The sequence below is a fragment of the Sparus aurata genome, chromosome 16 (genome assembly GCF_900880675.1).
Source record: "Sparus aurata chromosome 16, fSpaAur1.1, whole genome shotgun sequence".
NCBI classification, from domain to species: Eukaryota; Metazoa; Chordata; class Actinopteri; order Spariformes; family Sparidae; genus Sparus; species Sparus aurata.
The window spans coordinates 19,204,015-19,223,484 of record NC_044202.1 but is presented as its reverse complement, the minus strand read 5'-3'; the positions used below and the strand labels follow the sequence as shown (position 1 = coordinate 19,223,484).

Below are 19,470 nucleotides of genomic sequence, written 5' to 3'. Positions count from 1 at the left end.
CTTCGATTAGTGTTAATAAAGGAATATATTATGCAAATGTGTGACATGGTGACATAGTGTGATGTCAGAAAGTCAAGTAAATAAAGGCGGGACTACCAACGAGGTGTTTCTGACGCTTCAGGAGCAGGATTTTCTATGGGAGAGATAAACTTTTACAAGTCCTTTTACATGCACAATGACCTATATAACACACTGGAGAAAAGGGAACAAAGGCATGAAAGGTCTCCTTTAACAGTAACAGAGTCTACTAAATATTACTTTATGTAGTAGGGTTACCTTGTCCACCTTAAAGGCCAGTCTGCCTTCTTACAGCCTGATCACATGTCCCACTAAACCACAGGTGTAGCTCATTTAGGCTCCTCTAACTGTTAAATAATGTTCCAGCTCTAGCAACATTTTCAAGCATCTCTTGAAGAACATTCTTGGAATATTCTCAGACTATTCTTTAAAGGTTTTTTTTTTTTTTTTTACAAAAACAACAACAAGGTTCCCTAAATGTTCTCTAGGGGACAACGCCATGGGAATCTTCCATTTTCTAATGTCTTGTATGTAAAATCAGAACTTTCAACTTTCTGGTAACAGTAGAATTAAGTACAATTACCTTAAAATTGTGCCGAGTTTCCACCATAATTAATGTTATTTTGTCAGCATCATCATAAACATCATCACGGCTCACTCATTATTAAACATTACTCCACACTCCAGATGTGGAATACATGAAGTGCAAGAATTTACAATGTTTTTTTTGAGGTTTGCTTTTATTATCAAGGTCCGATTCAAAGTACACTGCATTTTTATACATTGTTGTCAAAAGTAATCTACAGTAAATAAGGCTTCATTGATTACTGGTACTCCTTCGTAACCAAAATCACACAAATGGCAAAAAAAGTTAAAGAAAGGCTCCCTGTTAGATGCCACAGCAGGGGTAGTTGGGTTGTATAAATTGTGTGATTTTTCACTTGATAGACTATATTATAAAAGACTGCCCTTTAAGACAGCCAGAATACATGATGAGTCATTACAGTCCAGAGTTATCTGAGCCTGCCACTCCTGATGATCCTGAAATCAAAGTGTACAACAGATTTGTTACTTTAAATGTGCAACTGGTCCATATTGTATTCAACATTTGAATAGACATTGTAACAGACTGTTGTGTCCATGGATGCGATTAACATGACATTTGGAAAATCTCTAAAGTTTAAGAAATAAGTACTTTTCTATCCCATCTGAGGCAACAAGTGTAAAGTGATGCTTATACCATGATAACAATTAAAAACAACAAAGATGAAGAGAAGATTTGACAGTATATGATTCCCTGAAAAAGACTGAAATGTGCGTGTTTGAGAGCATGCACATGACGTCTCACTGTTTACCAAATATTGAGAGGTTCTGACTGGGGATTCCTACTTTACAAACAGTCCCTGGCTCATTGTTGTAATGTTCCAGAGCAGCGGAGGATAGTGGTTGACAACTTGCGAAAGTGAAGTGAAAGAAAGTGTATTGGTGGTGAATGCTGGCTGAAGAAAAGTCAGGGCTAGGGCATTGGTCAGTCTTTGTGGAGCAGGATTCGCTAGCTGACTGGCAAACCCTCATTTGTCCTCTTGTCTCGAATGGAGCGCAGCATGTCTGCCACCAGCTCCTCAAGCCCAAAAGCAGGTGCCCAGCCCCAGTCCCTCCTGGCATTGGAGTCATCAAACCTCACGGGCCAGCTGTCTGCTGCCAGATGACAAGCAAAATCCCAAAATTATTTCAAACACGTCAGTTTTAATTTAAGACAGCGATATCAATGCCAAAAATGATTATTTCACAATAAAAAATGTATAAAATATCAAGTAAAAACTTTCGGGTCCATCCAAGAAAAGACCTCCAAACTTGCAGATAAAGCTTGTTTAAGTGTCACATATTTTCAGCATGTTAACACATGCCAGGACATGAATGAAATTTCTTCAGCAAGTGAACAAATCATCAGAAATGTTGCATGAAAACAAGCTACTGCAATTTTTCATTGCCCGAATGCAGAGTAGAGTGCACAAGGAAAGTCATATTTGCATTTATTTTTTGCAACCTGTGTAGATTGGCCTGTTCAAGGTCGCTCCACACAAATAGGGGGAAGCATATCACCAGAGTAACCACCAGCTGCTGCACACCATAATCTTTGCTGTAGCTGTCTTTGGTTTCAGCGAGTAGCTGCCATTAGTTAGTTAGCTTATTTTACAACAGCTTGACGCCCCGTAGACCATATTTACACGGCAGCCATTTTCCTCTGAAGTCACGCTCAGGTCAGGAAGCTCAAATGCTGGCATAGTGTTACACTGTAGCGTTCCAGGTTGCAAGTCGTATAAATGTAGAGAATCTTACAGATAGTTATCATTCATTTTGATTAATCATCAACTAAAAAGATGATATTCATCACAGTTTAGTTAAAATTCTGGAGGGACATCAAACCATATTTTCAAGAAAAACTGAACATGACAAAATTTCACATCATCCTTCCATATTTCAAAGTAAAACAACACATTTGATAACCCATCAGCTAACATTAGCATGCAACAACTTCCTAGCTACCGTTTTTACAGTCAGTACATTTCACTTTCAGGTTTAAATAAATGTGTCCAAGATGTTGTGACATTATTTTACAGTAGAAAGTGGTTGAATGCTAATGTTGGCTGGTGTCTCAAGGTAGCAAATAGTTTATCAATATGTTGTTTTACCCTGAAGTATGGATAGATTTTCACTATCTGTTGAGTTGCAATCAGGAAGAGAGTGCTGAAATGACAACGTTTCGTCAGATTCTCTGCGTTTGTTGGACTCGCAACTTGAACACAGCATTATGATGTGAGCTGCCCACCCTGAGCGTGGCGTCAGAGGAAAGAGGGCCACAATTTGCCAAGGTCTTACTTCGATCAAACCAGGGGTGATTGTTAGAGCAGTGTTGTTACATTTATTTTGTGTCTGTCGACTTTGAATGATGTGAGTCAAAGTTAACAAACCAGTTAAGCTTGTAAAAGGGAGAAACTTAATTTAGGAAGTGTTTAGTTGTACCTTCTGTTTGAAAAGAGAACTAGTTGGACCCCATGTTTCCGAAACGTATAGTCTTTTAACAAATTGAAAACACTGCAAATATGTGTCATCCCACACCGGTTTTATTTGTATACCACGTGTGTCCGGTCTTACCGATGGTCTGGCGGACAGAGTCGGGATTGTAGGTGACCTTCAGGTGAGGGAGGTGCTTGCGGATTTCTTGGGCCACCTCCTCTGGAGTGAAGCTCATGGCGGCGATGTTGTAGGTACGCAGGGACAGCTGGCACTCTGGGGCCTGCATGAACTCTACCGTGGCACGATGGCAGTCGGAGATATGCATCATGGGAAGGCGAGTGTTGGGGCGCAGGTAGCACTCATGGTGACCTGTGCTGAGAGCGTCGTGGAAGATCTGAACGGCATAGTCTGTGAAGATAGAGGTCATAAGCGCTTAGTCCGCAACATCAGTTGATTATGGGGGAATCTATGTGGCATACGCAGACGTCCGGCGATGGAATACCTGTTGTTCCTCCTCCAGGAGTCGTGTTGACTGATATCACACCTGGGTAACGCAGGCAGCGGAAGTCCAGACCATATTTATGATGGAGATACTGAATAAAAAGATGCAAAGAACATTGACACGCCACAAAATCATGCATATACATGTAGTGGAAGAGTGCCTGCGCGTGTAATGTGTGTGCACTTTAAGAGGAACCTACCTCCCCCATCAGCTCTCCGTGCACTTTTGACACGCCATAAATGGTTCGAGGTCTCTGGACACAGAGGTCAGGGGCGGGGTCACGTGGAGAAGAGGGACCAAACGCTCCAATGGTGCTGGGGACAAAGAGGCGCAGGCAGTTCTCCAGGGCCAAGTCCAGCACATTATGAAGGCCTAGATGGACAGCAGAACATCAAAAGTGGAGTTCAACCCATAAAAAAGGCAGTACATGTAAACTGTGTGCGCATTCAGCTTACCTGTGATGTTGATCTTGCGTGCCAAAGCCACGTTAGCCTCGCCCACGGCACTGAGCAGAGCGCTGTAGTGGACCAGCCAAGTGATACGATTATTTACAATCAGTTCTCGGAGAAGTTTGTAGTCCAACACATCAGCGTAAACAAATGGGCCTGGCGGGAAAAGACGGGAAGGCCAGTTAAAAGAAAACTAGTGCTTTCTTTTGAGTGTAAATTGTGTTTAAAAGAGAGCAAACCAAGATTTTTGCGTACCACTGCTGTAAACATGAGGCGGAGGCTTCTTGATGTCTGACAGGATTACATTCTCTATTCCATACTGTTTCCTAGACATTAATACACAGATGGTGACATTCACGTTTCAAACATCAAGTAACTTTGATGTCTCAGGAATTCCCTCACCCTGTCTCACCTCAGTATCTGTGCGAGTCCCACACCTAGCTGCCCAAGACCACCTGCACACAGAGATCAAGTTAAATATTGTATCTCTCCAGAGAAAACAAGACAATCTTTGGAGGTCTAAAAATGAAATCAATGTTTTCGGTGCCCCGCGTTTCAGCTTTTTTGTTTGTTCCAAAGCTTTATCCGAGGACAAAAAGTGACAGCAGGGTATTATTCTAACCCACAGCTGCTCATTGGCTCTTTTATGTCACCAGCACTGTCTGTACGCACCCTATTGTCAGGAGTCAAAATGGGGGTCCTGCTGCTGCACAGTGAAAACAACTCGAAAAGACAAAAAGACAGCACGTGTCTGTAGTATTCCACTCATGGTGTTGATGCTGCTATACACTCTTGGATTTGATTTAATTCAGACACGGGACCTGCTTGAAAGTGATTTGAGAAAAAAGGTTCCCTTCCCTCAACACCTTTTGTAACTTTTCTTTGGCCAACAGCAGAAAACTGTAGCTACACACTGACAGTGGTAGAAAACAATGCTTCAGTGTTTGGGTGGCAGTGGAAAAGTCCATCGTTTCCCTGATTGTATACAGGAGGAGGAATTCAGGTGGACGTAGACAGTATGAGCTCAGAAAAATGTGCATTACCCGTAATGAGGACGCGGGGGTTTTCCTGAGGAGGTGGGGGGCCGCAGCCCTCCTGGCTGTTCCATCTGCTCATCTGCCTGGGCAAACAGCTGAAGCTGCGACTGGGCAAACTCCGCGCCCTGCTGAGACAACCTCGGCAAAACAGGCCCAGCACAGCCGCAGTGGGCACACAGACCCGCACACACTGTTGCATATCCAGTAGCAGTCCTTTAAAAAGTTAAATTAACCGGACAATACTGATGACACAGAAGCTCCCACAACTTAGGCAGACACAAGTTGTGTTAAAATAAAATTACAGGCCACAAAGCTGAACTGAAATGATCAAGAAAGAATACGTTTTACCTGATAAAATCAGAAATCCCAGACAGATGATTCTTGATCCAAAACAAGCTGAGGCAACTACGGCAAAAGAAAAAGGAAACAAAAAAAATCAAAAACTATTCCTCTAAATCATGAAATAAGAGCTGATAAGAAGTGTTGGAATTAAAAGATTACCATCCACTGGGTCACCGTTTCAGTTCACTCGACAACACTGGATATAAAAGCAGGTGAAGAAAGTCATGCTGGGCTATGTGGTTCTTGTCTACTTTGTATAATCACCAGGGCTTGTGGCTCTTGACTGAACAGGACTACAGTCTCCAGCTTGCAAAGCTCCATGAGTGCAAACATGCTGACTTGCACAGGGATTTGTATTGTGAAGAGTGTTTAGCTGAGCTTAACAGGACTGGGAGGTGTGTCCGTTACACAGGGATCCGCTATTGATAATATTTATGAGTGAATGTGCCTTACGTCAGAAATAATGACTCCATTGAAATTATGCAAAACAGGGAGAAAATATAAAAATCCTTAATCAGTTGTTTGAAACACTGGAACACGATGTGAAAATAGTTTTTTTAATCATACACTTTTTATAAAAAGTATACAAAATGACTGTACATTAAGACACAGTAGTATGTTAAGACTTGGGAAATAAAAAAATACGATGTCAAAAGACACTGCAGATTGGTAACATTCCTCCTTTAAACATGTTCCACATGTTCAGGCTGAGTATCCACAGAAAGTGTCAGCTTCCCCCACTCGATGACCATGTTCCTGATTTCCTCCTGAGCCTCTTCCAGGTGACGAGCTTGTGGGGTCCACCTCAGGAAAAAACCTAAGAAACAGACATGGTTGGAATCAGCAGCAACACTTCAGTAAAATCCTAGAATCATCAAAGTTAGCAACACAGTTCACTTACAACACTGAACTAGAACAGTGCAGGATTATCAGCCTCCCGGGGTGTATATTCAGCATTTTTCTAATAACTGTATCAGTGTTTTTTTTTTATATATATCCAACTGCAGAGAAAATAAATCCTTTTTAAAATATGCCCCTTCACTCTGGTGCAGCAATATCTAACGATCAACACTAAATAATCTCAATCTGCAAAGTAATCGGTAACTAAAGTTATCAAACATATCTAGTAGAGTGGAATAAAGGAGCAGAAAATGGAAAACCTCAGATAAAGTCCCTTTAAAATTGTAATTAATTAACTGTTATAATTCCATCATTGGTTATCGTCAATTGGGACACCAAAATTGAAGTAGGTGTTGATCACTTGCAACCTCTGCTGGCCAGTTAACAGAAGTGAAGATTTAGCAGTCAAATGCAGCATACAACAGAGCCTTCACTAAAACATTAATATTGGTTATGTAGATGGTTTCCAGCTCATTTTGGCTGATTTCCGATATTCAAGTGTTTCTTTGGCCACATAACTGCAGAGAACATCAACACGCTTCACCGAACACAGTCATATTTTTGGCGAACGGTGAACTGAATGTAACTATTTGCAACTAATGAACATGAACGAGAGCGCCGCAAACTCCTGCGAGAGTTAACAACACTCCTAAGACTGACTAGGCATTATCAAATGGAGGAGGGTAATGTTTCATTTCGAGTAATCTCTGCGCTGAAGCTCAAGTTCAATGCAATTCATTACAAATCCAGCGGTGGGCTATACTTTATATACTCAACGTCAGAAATAAAAGCATTGTGATTTTATTTGAAGCCACTGTGTCGTAGGAGCTTCACTGCCGACACCAACTACAGGTCAAAAACGTGAAATCAAGTTACAATACTTGTGCCAACTAAAGCTTACCTCTCCAAAGCTGCAGGGACTGAGGGTGCACTGAGGGCCAGATTGCTAGCTCAGTGGGCTCATACAGGGGGTTAGAGTAGTAATCTCTCTCCCCGGGCCTCAACAGGGCCCAGAACAAACAGTGAGTGTTCTTCATCACTCCTAGAGAACACCTGACAGGGAAGAAACAGGTGGAAGGTAAGAAAAGTGTGTGAGAAGATGAAGCTGTTTGGGTTTCTGTGCCAACCTTTAAATTCAAAGTGCCCGGTCGCTCGGAGAGGAACGACTGACCTTTCCTGATGGCTGTTGCAAAGGAAGGTGCCATAGTTGGATGCGTAAGCCTCAGTGGCCAGCCTCAGAAGCAGCGCCTGAGAGAAGCCTAGTGCCAGAGGGAACTGATGCAACAGCTGCCACACACAGTCCAGCAGCAGCAGGAAGACCGGGGACTCCAGCTGGAGACGAGCGTGGGAGTAGGCAAAGTGGGCACATCGCTGCTGAAACGGGTGTCCTGCCTGAAGAGAAGAACCCATGATGGACACAGTCTTGTTCTCTAAAGACATTAGAGGTGTTTACAGGTCTTGGGGGGTACACTACTGCATATGTAAAATACAAGAAAATACAAAATAAATAAAGAGTCCTATGGAGGCTTTTGTGGCTCCAAAGGAAGCAGCATGTAATCTGATACACTGCCTACAGCGATGTCACACAGTGGCTAAGTAATGTAGGTGCTAGAAGCATAAACCTAACCACTGAGCTAATATGCTATCACCTACAAAATAAGATCTATACTCACAAGTCTTCTTTACAAATTAGACATCTTCCAGTCTTTGACACATGCACATACACATACACACAGCACGCTCACTTGTATCCATTCTCTCTCCAGCAGAGCCAGGAAGCCCTCCAGCGTGCGGCAGCGCGGGTCCATGATGAGCTGAGCCAGAGTGCTGATGAGCAAAGTGGAATCTGTCCCCTCAGAGCCGTGAACCAGAACTGAATGACCGTCCCTGGACGAAACCCACAGATGTAGATTAATACAGTTCTGTTCTCCCGCATGGGTAAGAAAAGGCATACATGCATTCATTTAAATGCTAAGAAACTGAAGCCCTTCTACCGGTGCTGTTGACATATTTTACGTTTGCTTTTTATTCTTCTGTTTTAACATGCATGTCCGGCCTATGCTGTGGTACTTTACTGTCTTTTGACATAATGTTCTTTATGTGATTTTTTTGCAATTTGCACAAACTATTGTGTACAGGTTCAATTAATTAAATATTATCAATCTATTCACACATTATAACTGTGGATTTTACCTGCGTGAAAGTGAAAAAAAAAATAATTCTAAAAAGGTTGTTTGCATACAGTTTGCAGTTACACACGCAGGAGATCAGAGCACACAAGCTACAATCCCATCACAAACACACACAGTGTGTGTAGTTCCTACCTCTCCACGCACTCTGCCAGCAGGCCAGCGGTCGACAAAGCTGTCTGGACGTGAGACAGCCACTTTGAATTTTCAAGCTTACTGAGCCAACGATCCATATTATGGGTCGAGTCACCACAAGCCTCCACCAGTTTAATTAGACTCTCCTGCAGTGCTTTACCCCTGTGCACACATATAAAGATAGAGAGTTTGACCGGACGGAACGGTTATTATAGAAAGCTGAGCAGCATCCACTTCCCACTAAACGCTTTTTACAAACACACACACACACCTCTCCATCTGCCTGTGCAGTCTCTTCCAGTGGCTATAAGACGATTTGGACTCGAACCCTCCACCTGTCATCCGTGCCTGCTGCGCCTGCTGACTGGAGCGTGTGTCGATAATGTAGCCTTTATCTGAGCCTTCCATCACAGCCTGGAGGAGCTGCTCGTCTTCCCTGCAGCGCTTCCTATTGGCTCCTGTCAGGGGCTGACTGCTGCGCATGATTACCTGAAGAGTTTTTATTTGATTAGAATAATTTAGCTGCAGTTATGGATTGTAAGCTGACAGCAGAGATACATAAAAGCACCTCACCATGCCATTCTTCCTGTGGTAGTAACAGAGGACGGGGAAGCGTCCTCCCTGTCGGAATTTGGCCACCTTCTTTAGCACCTCGTCGTCTGTGTTCTTGGGGACGATGACAGCTGGGGGGTACGAGGGGCACACCGAGTAGTCTCTGTTCACAGCGCTCACCCTCCACCTATCATGCTGGAGCGAGAGAGGACGATGAGGGCTTGTCCCAGTGACACATGGGTAATAAAAAATATTGGACTCTCGATAACTCACTATTTGGAAAATTTGAACTTAATACACATAAGTCATCTAAACCTTTGCCAGTGATCTGCACACAGTACAGCCTTGTTTTCCACGCTGTAATGACTTTATGTCAACAGACACTAAAATGACAGGAAACAGCACTGATGTGGGTGAGTGAACCTTCCTCTGCACAGAGCATGTCTTTACTCACTCACTTAAAAAAAACTTTGTTCCTCGCTTTTCAATTGCATACTACATAAAAAAAACTATCTGAGCTTGAAATAAACAGTTTGACATTTTAGGAAATACACTCTTTTGCTGCTCTGCCCATAGTTAGTGGTGGAGAAGACCGAAACCACTTATAATTCTGTACGATCAATATGAGGCTACAGGAAGGAGACCGGAGAGATTTAGCTTATCTTAGGTTAGTTTAGCATGAAGTGTGAGAGAAGTGGGAAACAGAAAGCATGGCCCTGTGCCAAAGTGAAAAAAAAAAAATTGCCAAGCAACAAAAAAAATTATAAACACAATGATATCTTGTTTGTTGAACAGATAAACAGTAAAAACTGTAAGACTGACGTGTCTGGACCCCCCCCCCCCCCCCCCGTTTCCTGGCAATAACAATAAGGCTCCAGGCACTCCAGACACTCTCCTCTATAGGAGAAGAGGAGAAGGTTGGGCACATAACGCGCTGGAAAAGCAAACCCTGAAACCAAGTTTCACATGTTGGTTTTTATTTTTAAGCTTTAGAGGTGTTGGTATCTGGATTGTTTTCTGGCCTTTGCTAGCTGTTGTCCTGATTCTAATCTTTCTGCTAAGCTTAACATACAGTCTCTTGGCTTTATTACGCTATTTTTTTTACCATAAAGTTAGGTTTTCCTTTTTATTTTGCCAATGTTTTAATGTATTTGTATTTACTTACTTCCGTATTATTTAGATCTCTCCGCTATTTATTTACCTATACCTATTTATTTTGGTGTTTTCTTCTTGCATTTTTCCTATGTGTTCAGGGGGCCTGTCATTGAAAGCTTGTCCTTCCTGGGGTCAACTATTTGCCTTATGGTTGACTGACATCAGGGTGCATATATTGATAATACATGCATTGTTACCACATAAGACATAAGTCAATTATTTTTTGTGCATGTAATGGCATATTTATTTATTGGCTCATTAATTTATCTAATTTTTCCATTTTTGGCAGTTTAAATCCTCCACACTACCAGCCACCGACAGATACAACTTTGTCTAAAATCAACAAGCAGCGCTCACGTTTTACCAGCTTTTAGCTCTGAAGAGTGATATAGATCTTCTCATCTAACTCTTCCCAAGAAAGTGAACAAGCTTATTTCCCAAAATGTCAAGCAATTCCATATAAACTCTTTTTGACAAACCTCAACAACATAACATATTTTTGGGGAGAAAAATGAATAGTTACATTTTACACAAAACAACGTAACTCCAATGGAGGTGGCAGGAATTAACTTGAGTAGCGGGCAAGCTCCAAACAGTTTCTTCTCAGAGACGGGAAAGTCAACAGACTGGCCTGTTGAAAATTAAAGATATCCTAAATGTTCTGGGAACATTGTTCCGGAAAAAACCCCCCCAAAAAAACCACATTCAACAATGCTGCCCTCAGGACATACCCTTCACCACCGCAACATGCCATTCACAGAGGAAGGTCTCTTTCTATTAAACATTAAATCAAGCTGTGTGCAGCACATTCCTGAGTTTAAGGAAAACAAGTGAAAGCTAAGCAACAGGGACATCCTGACTCTCGACCCCTGCATTCAGTTTTGCTAGCATTTTCCTGTCATGTGGATGTTAGATCATTGCTATAAAAGGTTGCCTGTGAGTGGCTGGGTGTGCATACTGTATGTTTTATGCACGGCGCATCACATCCATTTGTAGCAGAAACCAGTATATAAGTCTTTAGTATGTTTCTTACGAGCTCTTTCATTTGACTGTAGTGCTTTTCAGGGGATGAGAGACCCCACTGGTCCTGCAGGCTGAGATCAGAGGGTCTGTAAAAGAAAGGGTACATCTCCGACACCCTGTCCAGACAGGACAGGGTCTACAGAGAGAGACATGGGAGATTGTTGTAAGAAATGTCATGAATGTAATCAAATGTTAAGCACAGATTTGTAATCAAATTATTGTATCATACCTCAATGGAGTGTGCAATGTTGAGACACTGCTCCATGCCTGGGATGTCAAGCTGGAGCACTCGCAGATCTTTACACTTAATGATAATTGTCCCCGAAGATCCAGATAACCTACACACACACACAAGCACACAAAACAGTAGAAACAATGCCCCTGTGCCCACTTCCCGCCTCGCCCCTCAGGCTTTGACTCCAGCAGTGCACAAAGTTTGACTTGCAGCAGCAAAGAAAGGCGACCCCAGTCAGCTGAGCTGAGCTGTTTGTGTCTCCTGCTGACAAACTGGGTCTGCAGCCGCTACTGTCGTTGGCCAAAAATATATCAAGTGGTCTCAACGCAAAGGCTTTCATGAAGCTAATACAAAGCTGTTAGTAGCAAGCAACACACAACATGTTCTGTTTGTGTGTGTGTGTGTGTGTGTGTGTGTGTGTGTGTATGTGTGTGTCTGTGTGTGTGTCTGTGTGTGGAAGGTAATGAGAAACCAGAGTTGCTGTAATCTTATTAGCACATTTCCTATTTCAGCACACAATAGACACATGGCAACACAGATGATGTCCAACCTTTCACCACGGCGTGCATTAGAGAAGAGGCCCGAATAGGCCAAAAGGTTTTCCACACTGGTTAAAAAGATTTGAGGAATAATGGAATTAGACAAGAATTATACACTGACACAGTTAGTTGTGTGGATTAGTGTAGTTTTGTTTCGTTTGTAATAATACTCCTTATAATTAATAAGCGTTAAAATGATCCATGCACCGGTTATTAAATGCTGTAATTAGTATTTCAAGCAATCGAATCAGGCTAACAGTTGAATTTTGTTGAATCAAATGACAAACGGAATAAAATGACTATTTACTACTGTTTTATAGCTTAGTTTCATGATGTAATGCTCAACTAGACTACTTAATCAACAGTATATCATTGCAGTGAGGATGAGGTGCCACCTCTCAGTCCTCCTCCCCCACCTTTTCTCTATGGCATCGATGTTTCTGAGGAGCAGCAAGACCTGCCGGGAGCTGCCCTCGTCTCTGTCCGAGAAGAGCAGGTGGTGGCCCGTGATGCACAGGGTGCCTCTGCTCGGCGGGTGCAGCGGCTGTCGGAGGACAACATCCTCCACGTTGGCCGTCTTAATGTGCTCAGAAAACTCCATCAATCACAAAACATTAAAAAAAATAAAAAAAATAAAAAAATAAAAACACCTTCCGCTCCTGAACTTCTACAGAGCACTTCAAATCACTTCCTCGCCTCTCTTGTTAGAAAATGAAAGCAACCTCCCTCCTCCTGCTCCCTCACCCTGTCGGGCTGCTGGGTAGGGCTGCAGATGCGCTCTGTTTATTTGCCGATAAGGTGCCTATAAATAGAGCCACTTCCATCTGAGCACAATCAGCATGGAGTGCAGCTACACCTTCTGTCACACAGGTGGCTGAGCAGAGAGCACGCGACCGCTCTGGAAGTGGTAACGCACGGCTCGAGGCGACAGAAGGCGGAAGTGGACGTTTCCTGAGAAAGAGCAACACTGAGATGTGTCACAAAGTGCTGGTAAAAGTTCTGCAGGCGACATTGTGAGTGTGGAGGGGGGGAGGGAGAGATGTGCTTGTTATATATAAGAGACGACCACAAGATGGCGGCATAGTCAAACGTAAAGAGTGGGTCGATCACGAGCACGACTCACCAAACAATATTTCTGTGGTTCAGTGCAGCGGTGGAAGCAGTTTTTACTAAAAGTTTCCCCACAGTGTAGAGATAGTAAGCATCAAAAGTACACATGTAGAATTCAAAGTATTAGATTCTTGTATTAATGCTAAAATACCTCACTTTAAGTATCAAGTCATTATATTTAGTCTATTACTCACCATATAGAGCATTTTATTATTACTACGCTAGAACGCACCATTTAAAGTAGAATATTATTATATTAAGGCTAGAATGCCCCATGTAGAGCCCTTTATTATTATATTTAGGCTAGAATGCACCATGTAAAGTGTTATATTGTCATATGTAGGCTGGAATGCTCCATTTAAAGTTTTATATTATTATATAAAGGCAATATTATGTTATTGTTTTGGTATTACTGATGCACAAGAGCGCATGCAGCATTTGAATGTTGTAATCGGTTGGCTGAAGCTTTTTTAGCTATTAACTTTTATATGTGACGTTTATTCTTAAAATGACTTATGAACTAAACAACTAAAATAACTTAACTATACTCCTCAGAGAAAGTTTAATATTTACTTTATTATATGTAATATAGCGGTGGAATTAAAACCAAGTAGAATGTTGAGGGTGCTTTTAAAACTTACTTGAGTATTTTCAATGGATGCTATTTCATACTTTGACTCACAGTGGCCATTTTCCTGCTATGTGTAATTGTATTTCTCATTCTTTAGATAGGTTTGATTCTCAATACTTTGCTGACACTTGTAATTGAGAGTTTCTAAACTTGCCTAAACTTAACTTAACTACTTAACTTACTTAACCCAAAAAGATTAACCTGGCGACTGATGACGCAGAAGTATAAAATAACACTCAAGTACATCAAGTACCTTAAAATTATACTGGAGTTACTAAGTTACTTAGAATTCCTTAAAACAAATATAAAAAAAACAGTGGATGTAATGTAGACAGTGTAAATCTGCGCCACAATTGATTCGAAAATCTCAAAATGATTTTATTGTGAAATTCTTAACGCACAGTTCACAACTTCTTTTTTTTTTTTTTGTGTGTTACAATCCAAATGTGACTGGGCGACCCCTGGGCTTTGCTGGATATCCCACTTCCTTACACACACGCGCGCGCGCACACACACACACACACACACAAACTATAAGTGAGCCAGATGGGCGGTCACTGCCCCTTATAAAGAAGTTGAGGACCTGTTGCGCTCTAATCGCCGAGCTGCCGATCCAGACAGCGAATTCCTCAAGGGGCGCATTCATCATGGATCCTAAAGAGTTCGTAGATGAGTCCTCCGAGGGAGACACCGAGGATCTGGACAGCGTGAAAGCGCTCACAGAGAAGCTGAAGTTACAGACCCGCAGACCATCCTATCTGGAGTGGCAGGAGCGGGTACAGAGCCGGCCGTGGATCGAGAGTTATTCCGCGCACAGTCCGGAGTCCGGAGGAGAAGTCGTTTCCATGCCTGCGACTCAGAGGAATGACAACTCAGAGGTGGCTGTGCGCAACATCTGTGGCTTTGACACTATTGATGATGCTTTGGAGTTTCTGAGAAAAGAGCTGGTGAGTGCTGTCATTTTAGTTCTGCTAATGTTGCAAACTGCACTGTGCCAAAAAAAATATATATATATATATCTAGCTCCCTGCTTCACCTCTCAGGTAGACAGTCATCTATGACTTATGGAATTGCATGACTGACTACCAGCAGCCCTCACAGCTTAGACAAACTGCTTGTCAAACAATATGGTGTCTGCTTTCTCACGCTCTCATCCACAGCCGGTATCAAACTCATGCCAGTGATTTACACGCCTTGATAAGAAGATAAAAACTATAAACCAAACGCACACTTCCACACATTTTCTGGTTTCTCAGTGATGCTCACGTTCTCTCCAACCCCCCTCCCCCACCCTTCCAACCTCTCAACCCTTAGAGGGAGATGCAGGTTCAGGACAACCGTCTGGCCCGCCAGCTGATCCACCTGCGTGGGGAGATCCACCGGCTGAAAGTGGAGCAGGTGTGCGACCGCCACAAGGAGATGCTGGACGATGCAACGTACGAGCTGGAGGAGTGCGGCGAGGAATCGGACCTGCTGTGTGACATCCCGATGAAGGCTGCCTTCGCTCTGTCCACCCCACTCAAACATCTGGGCCTCACCAAGATGAACATCAACTCCAGACGTTTCTCACTGTGTTAAAACCTCTAACTTTAGCCGTGTAACATTCAGGACATTCCCCTCACCTCCCATGTGTTTGTGTTGGCAAGTAGGGTTATTTCCTCTTTCGGAGGAAGGTGTGTTTCAGGATAGAGCGAAGGGAGATTGCCAGTTTTGGTGCCCTTGGTGGAAGTGAAAATGACTCCTTTGATTCTCACCTTGGCCTGACATGCATGAAGAAGCGTCGGCATGCAGACCTGCAGGGGCACACGCCCTTAATACAAACATGCCCTCCTGGTGGACGGAGCATCTGCTGCGCCACTGTTAACTGTTCTTTGCACAGTGCAGTGTTCATTACAGTATTTAGGTGAAGACTAGCTTGACTGAACTGTAAATGTAGGTATGGAATGGGCATTATGTTTAGTGTCTTATTCCCAATTATTTGGTAATGTGCAAAACAAAGTTTCATACGTGCCAAAGAAGTTTAAGACAGTTACAGGGAGAGTAGTGCGGATTTTCTCTAAGATTGTCATAGAAAATAGAAGAGGGTCACTCCAGCATAGAGGACAGTTGAGGGTGCTGACGTGACCCTCTTCTTCTGACAGCTAGTCTTATTTTTGTATATCAGTGGTTCCCAACCTAGGTGTCAGGACCCAGACAAGGCATCATAACACAAATCTGAGAGGTTGTGAGCTGATTAAAACTGAATCACCAGAATAAATGTTGGCACCGTGCCTTTCTGCAAACTTCTGAAACTTTTTATGTGATGCAAAACTACATTTTATATGTTCAATTTTCAATTTTATGTGTTGATAATTCTATGCTTATGTTCCGGTTAGATTTAGGCACAAAAACCACTTGGTTATGATCAGGGAAAGATCATGTCTTTGCTTATGTGGGTCTATCATGACGTCACGGTAAAAACATCAAGTTTTAGCTAGAAATTATCCTGGTTTTTCATCTAAAATATCAGTTTTTTTGTTGCTAATTATAAGATTAGAAAATGACACCTTGTTGATAATATCCAGTGGTTTCACAATTACAGATTTTGAAACTATCTGAAACAGCGATCTCTTGCCTGGCAGCTGTACAAATGCTGAAATGCTGTCTGGAACAGCGTTCTCTCTTGAAAAAAATCCAGTGGGTTAGCTTGTACAGATTTTAAAGCACCATCGAAAAACAGTGGTCTCTCGCCTAACAGCAGTACAAATGTTGAAACGTTATTTCGAACAGTGGACTTTTGCTTTAGGCAGTGCTGATGGTGAAATGCTGTCTCCAACAAAGGTCTCTCATTAAAAATATCCAGTGGTTTCGCTCTAACAAATGTTAAAACACTGTCTCAAAGAGTTATCTCTCATTTGGCAGCAGTATAAATGCTAAAACTGTCTCCAACAGTGGTCTCTTGTCAAAAATATGCAGTGGTTTTGCTCTTATAGATGTTAAAACACCAGCACAACCAGTGGTCTCTCCCCTAACAGCAGTCCAAATGTTGAAACGCCGTCTCAAACAGTGATCTCTCACTTGGCAGCAGTACAAACGTTAACATGCTTACCGCGTGTCGAAAGGCCTAGCTGTCATACCACCACCAGCCCCTCCTCCTCCAGACATGATACCTAGCTCATATACATGTAATCTGAATGTGATATATCAGGTATTATAGAAATGTTGATGATACGTATGAAACATGCAAGTTCAACAGGCTTTTCATGTAAACGTTCAAATGCTCCATTTTAACAGGTCACAAGATAAAAAAAAAGGTACGGAGCCACTGCTTTACATTACATGTACTAGTAAAGTTGGCTGAAAATAGAAAAAGTAGGAAGTAGGAAATGTTCAGCAGCACTTAAGTGTAAATTGGGTAAATCTGTTGAAGCCTTCATCTAGCTGACTGTCTCTAACTTTGTCCTCAAAGGAAGTGGGAGGTCACACTCCAGCATTTTTACACCTCGTCTTCACAGACCAAAAATATCTCCATAGCCTCACCAGTGCAGTGACAGCACCCAGGAAGCTATGCTTAATGCATTTTGTTTTCCATTACCATATCCAGATGCTGCAGAGCACGGCTTGGTAACTATATATGGCTGGACACGTGACCAAGTGTATTTTGTTGCTGCGTGGGCAGTTGAGGGAGAATTAAATCATTTATCATATAGCTAACTAGTAACAACAAATAGGAAGAAGAAGGTAGTTTTGTTGATTGTAAATAGAAAAAGGATGCTACAATTAGCCTTATTAGACTGTTAAATCATGCTACTGTAATATGAATGTATCTACATGACAAATGAGTGTAAAAGCAAAATGCCTTTAAATGTAAAGTTGTTATTTTCTGTTGTACATACAAGACAATATTGAATAAACTTAACTTTATCCATTTAATTTGTAAGTGATATTTTAACCCTAACCCTTGTTTATCACATGTGCAAGTGGTATTTTGGACTGGTTCTTTGTTTTTGTTCATGCACAATTTACCATTAGTATTATCTAGGCTAAGTGTCAGCATATAATCCACCAAATCCAGCCCTCGCACTTAAACCCAACTTGACAATAGTCTTTTCTTTTCTTCCCCGGGCACATTCATGACCTGGTGTAATATCCAAACATATGAATGGGGCCCTACAGGGATGTGCAGAACCATAGACATTGTTGGGCATAATTAGCTAAACAGGAAACCGAATATGCCTTAGCAGACTGTGGTCACTATGTGAAACAAGAGCACAACTATGACTGCTGAAAAGTGCATAATGCCACATACTTCAGGACGCATGGCCTCATGTGATGACCTCAATAATGGAAATTAATATCATATGGAAAATGCACAGAAGCAGAGGTACTGTGCCTCCGGGCCTCTTTGGTGAGTGCTTTTGGAAGAAAGCATCGCAGACTTGTGTTTCTCATGCCACTCAGCACTGCCCTGCAGATACTTTCCCTCGACCTTTTCCCCATATCACAGCACATGTCATCGTATGAGCAGTAGCTGACAGCAGAGAGTAAATAAAGCACACAGTTTTGTTATTAACTTATGCAAACTTAAAAACGCACGGTGTTTGAATTTGTTTAAGACTTTTTAAAAGTGTGCGTGAGTGCACATCTGCAGGGAAACAAAAGCGGATCTCGCTCACGTGAAAGAGGCCAACACCTGCATCAAGAGGCGGGCAGGAGGAGGGTTGGAAAACTTTCCACATATTGATATTATCTCTGTTTGATTGCGTAACAGAATGTGATTTCCAACCACATTCTGAAGTAGTGACAACTGCGGTTCAGGGTAAACTAGGAATACCCTTTAAGGCTCACAGGGCCTTCCAAAAAGTGAACTTGAATATGATGAAGCAGGAGGATCCACGGTATTATTCCATCAGATTAATGGGGAATTTGTGCCTGATAGGATCGTTCCGCCAGAAACAGATAAAATACCATTGCTATTTTCTCTTGTTGTAATCCGCTCAGCAAAAGGGTCTGCAGCATACATCACTGTCAAAGGTGAGACTACTTCACTCATCCTCCTGTACAGTGTCTCAGCTATGTGCTTTAACGGAAAAAGAGAGAGCTCAGGTGGTTTCATCGCAAGTGACACTTAATCTATGCTGTGGCAGTCATCTAAGCACATTTTTCTGTGCACTTCCTGTAATGTTTGGACTGACTTCCTGCCAGTGCATGCTCTGTAGCAGCAGCCGTTCACCACAAGAGAAGAGATGCGGCCCACAGCAGAGTTGTCTGAGAGGTAGAAAACGCAACAGCACAGGCTTGGAGTGTGTTGGGAACCTTAGAGACTTTTTAATTCACTTCTCCTCTCAGGGCTCAAAGTTACTGAGCTGTGGCCCCCCGCTCAACAAAGATGTGTTGATTTTTACGAGGGTCATTCACTGATTGATATTTTTTTTTTCTTTGTGGGTGATATTGTCAATTTTTTCAAGCCTGACTTGTAAAAAACCAAGGTCGGGGTCTTTTCTTTGAATGGTCCGCTGGCCACAGAGCAGGCTCAAACCACGTGTGATTGACACAAATAGCCTTGTTGTCTTGTTGTCTTGAGAGTGGCCTGAAACCACTCAACAGGAAACACAACAGCTCCAAATAACAAAATGCTCTTTTGTGTGGCTATGGT

General features: G+C 42.3%; 3 protein-coding genes across 4 annotated transcripts; 1 reads left to right on the top strand and 2 right to left on the bottom strand.

Moving 5' to 3' along the window:
- Positions 1-745: 745 nt before the first annotated feature.
- On the bottom strand, positions 746-5,771 carry tdh2 (L-threonine dehydrogenase 2). Its single transcript, XM_030392428.1, has 10 exons — positions 5,526-5,771; positions 5,373-5,429; positions 5,031-5,237; positions 4,400-4,442; positions 4,243-4,313; positions 3,994-4,143; positions 3,738-3,910; positions 3,539-3,629; positions 3,175-3,444; positions 746-1,716 (listed from the first exon to the last, which is right to left on the bottom strand). Exons 3-10 carry the CDS (start codon positions 5,221-5,223, stop codon positions 1,571-1,573), a joined length of 1,137 nt encoding a protein of 378 aa, XP_030248288.1. The 5' UTR covers positions 5,224-5,237; positions 5,373-5,429; positions 5,526-5,771; the 3' UTR covers positions 746-1,570.
- A 138-nt stretch (positions 5,772-5,909) lies between these two features.
- Positions 5,910-13,151, bottom strand: LOC115566503 (myotubularin-related protein 9). Of its 2 annotated transcripts, XM_030392425.1 has the most exons (11): positions 12,511-13,151; positions 12,106-12,162; positions 11,550-11,658; positions 11,331-11,456; positions 9,164-9,337; positions 8,862-9,079; positions 8,591-8,752; positions 8,012-8,153; positions 7,438-7,658; positions 7,168-7,319; positions 5,910-6,183 (listed from the first exon to the last, which is right to left on the bottom strand). In XM_030392425.1, the coding sequence occupies exons 1-11, from the start codon at positions 12,693-12,695 to the stop codon at positions 6,050-6,052; spliced, it is 1,680 nt and encodes a 559-aa protein (XP_030248285.1). In that variant the 5' UTR covers positions 12,696-13,151; the 3' UTR covers positions 5,910-6,049. The 2 variants fall into 2 exon arrangements, with proteins under 2 accessions (XP_030248285.1, XP_030248286.1); XM_030392426.1 differs by lacking the exon at positions 12,106-12,162 and having other exon boundaries at positions 12,511-13,149.
- A 1,227-nt stretch (positions 13,152-14,378) lies between these two features.
- On the top strand, positions 14,379-17,747 carry fam167b (family with sequence similarity 167 member B). Its single transcript, XM_030392349.1, has 2 exons — positions 14,379-14,782; positions 15,150-17,747. Exons 1-2 carry the CDS (start codon positions 14,483-14,485, stop codon positions 15,411-15,413), a joined length of 564 nt encoding a protein of 187 aa, XP_030248209.1. The 5' UTR covers positions 14,379-14,482; the 3' UTR covers positions 15,414-17,747.
- Positions 17,748-19,470: the final 1,723 nt, after the last annotated feature.

Excerpts from the sequence above, each read along its gene's own strand:
- tdh2 (XM_030392428.1), bottom strand. The coding sequence starts at position 5,223 with ATGCAACAGTGTGTGCGGGTCTGTGTGCCCACTGCGGCTGTGCTGGGC. Across the intron at positions 4,443-5,030 it reads CCCCCGCGTCCTCATTACGG|GTGGTCTTGGGCAGCTAGGT; the intron begins GTAATGCACATT and ends CTCTGTGTGCAG. Across the intron at positions 3,445-3,538 it reads TCCTGGAGGAGGAACAACAG|ACTATGCCGTTCAGATCTTC; the intron begins GTATTCCATCGC and ends CTATCTTCACAG.
- LOC115566503 (XM_030392425.1), bottom strand. The coding sequence starts at position 12,695 with ATGGAGTTTTCTGAGCACATTAAGACGGCCAACGTGGAGGATGTTGTC. Across the intron at positions 9,338-11,330 it reads ACAGTCAAATGAAAGAGCTC|CATGATAGGTGGAGGGTGAG; the intron begins GTAAGAAACATA and ends CTCTCGCTCCAG. Across the intron at positions 6,184-7,167 it reads GTCCCTGCAGCTTTGGAGAG|GTTTTTTCCTGAGGTGGACC; the intron begins GTAAGCTTTAGT and ends TCTGTTTCTTAG.
- fam167b (XM_030392349.1), top strand. The coding sequence starts at position 14,483 with ATGGATCCTAAAGAGTTCGTAGATGAGTCCTCCGAGGGAGACACCGAG. Across the intron at positions 14,783-15,149 it reads AGTTTCTGAGAAAAGAGCTG|AGGGAGATGCAGGTTCAGGA; the intron begins GTGAGTGCTGTC and ends CTCAACCCTTAG.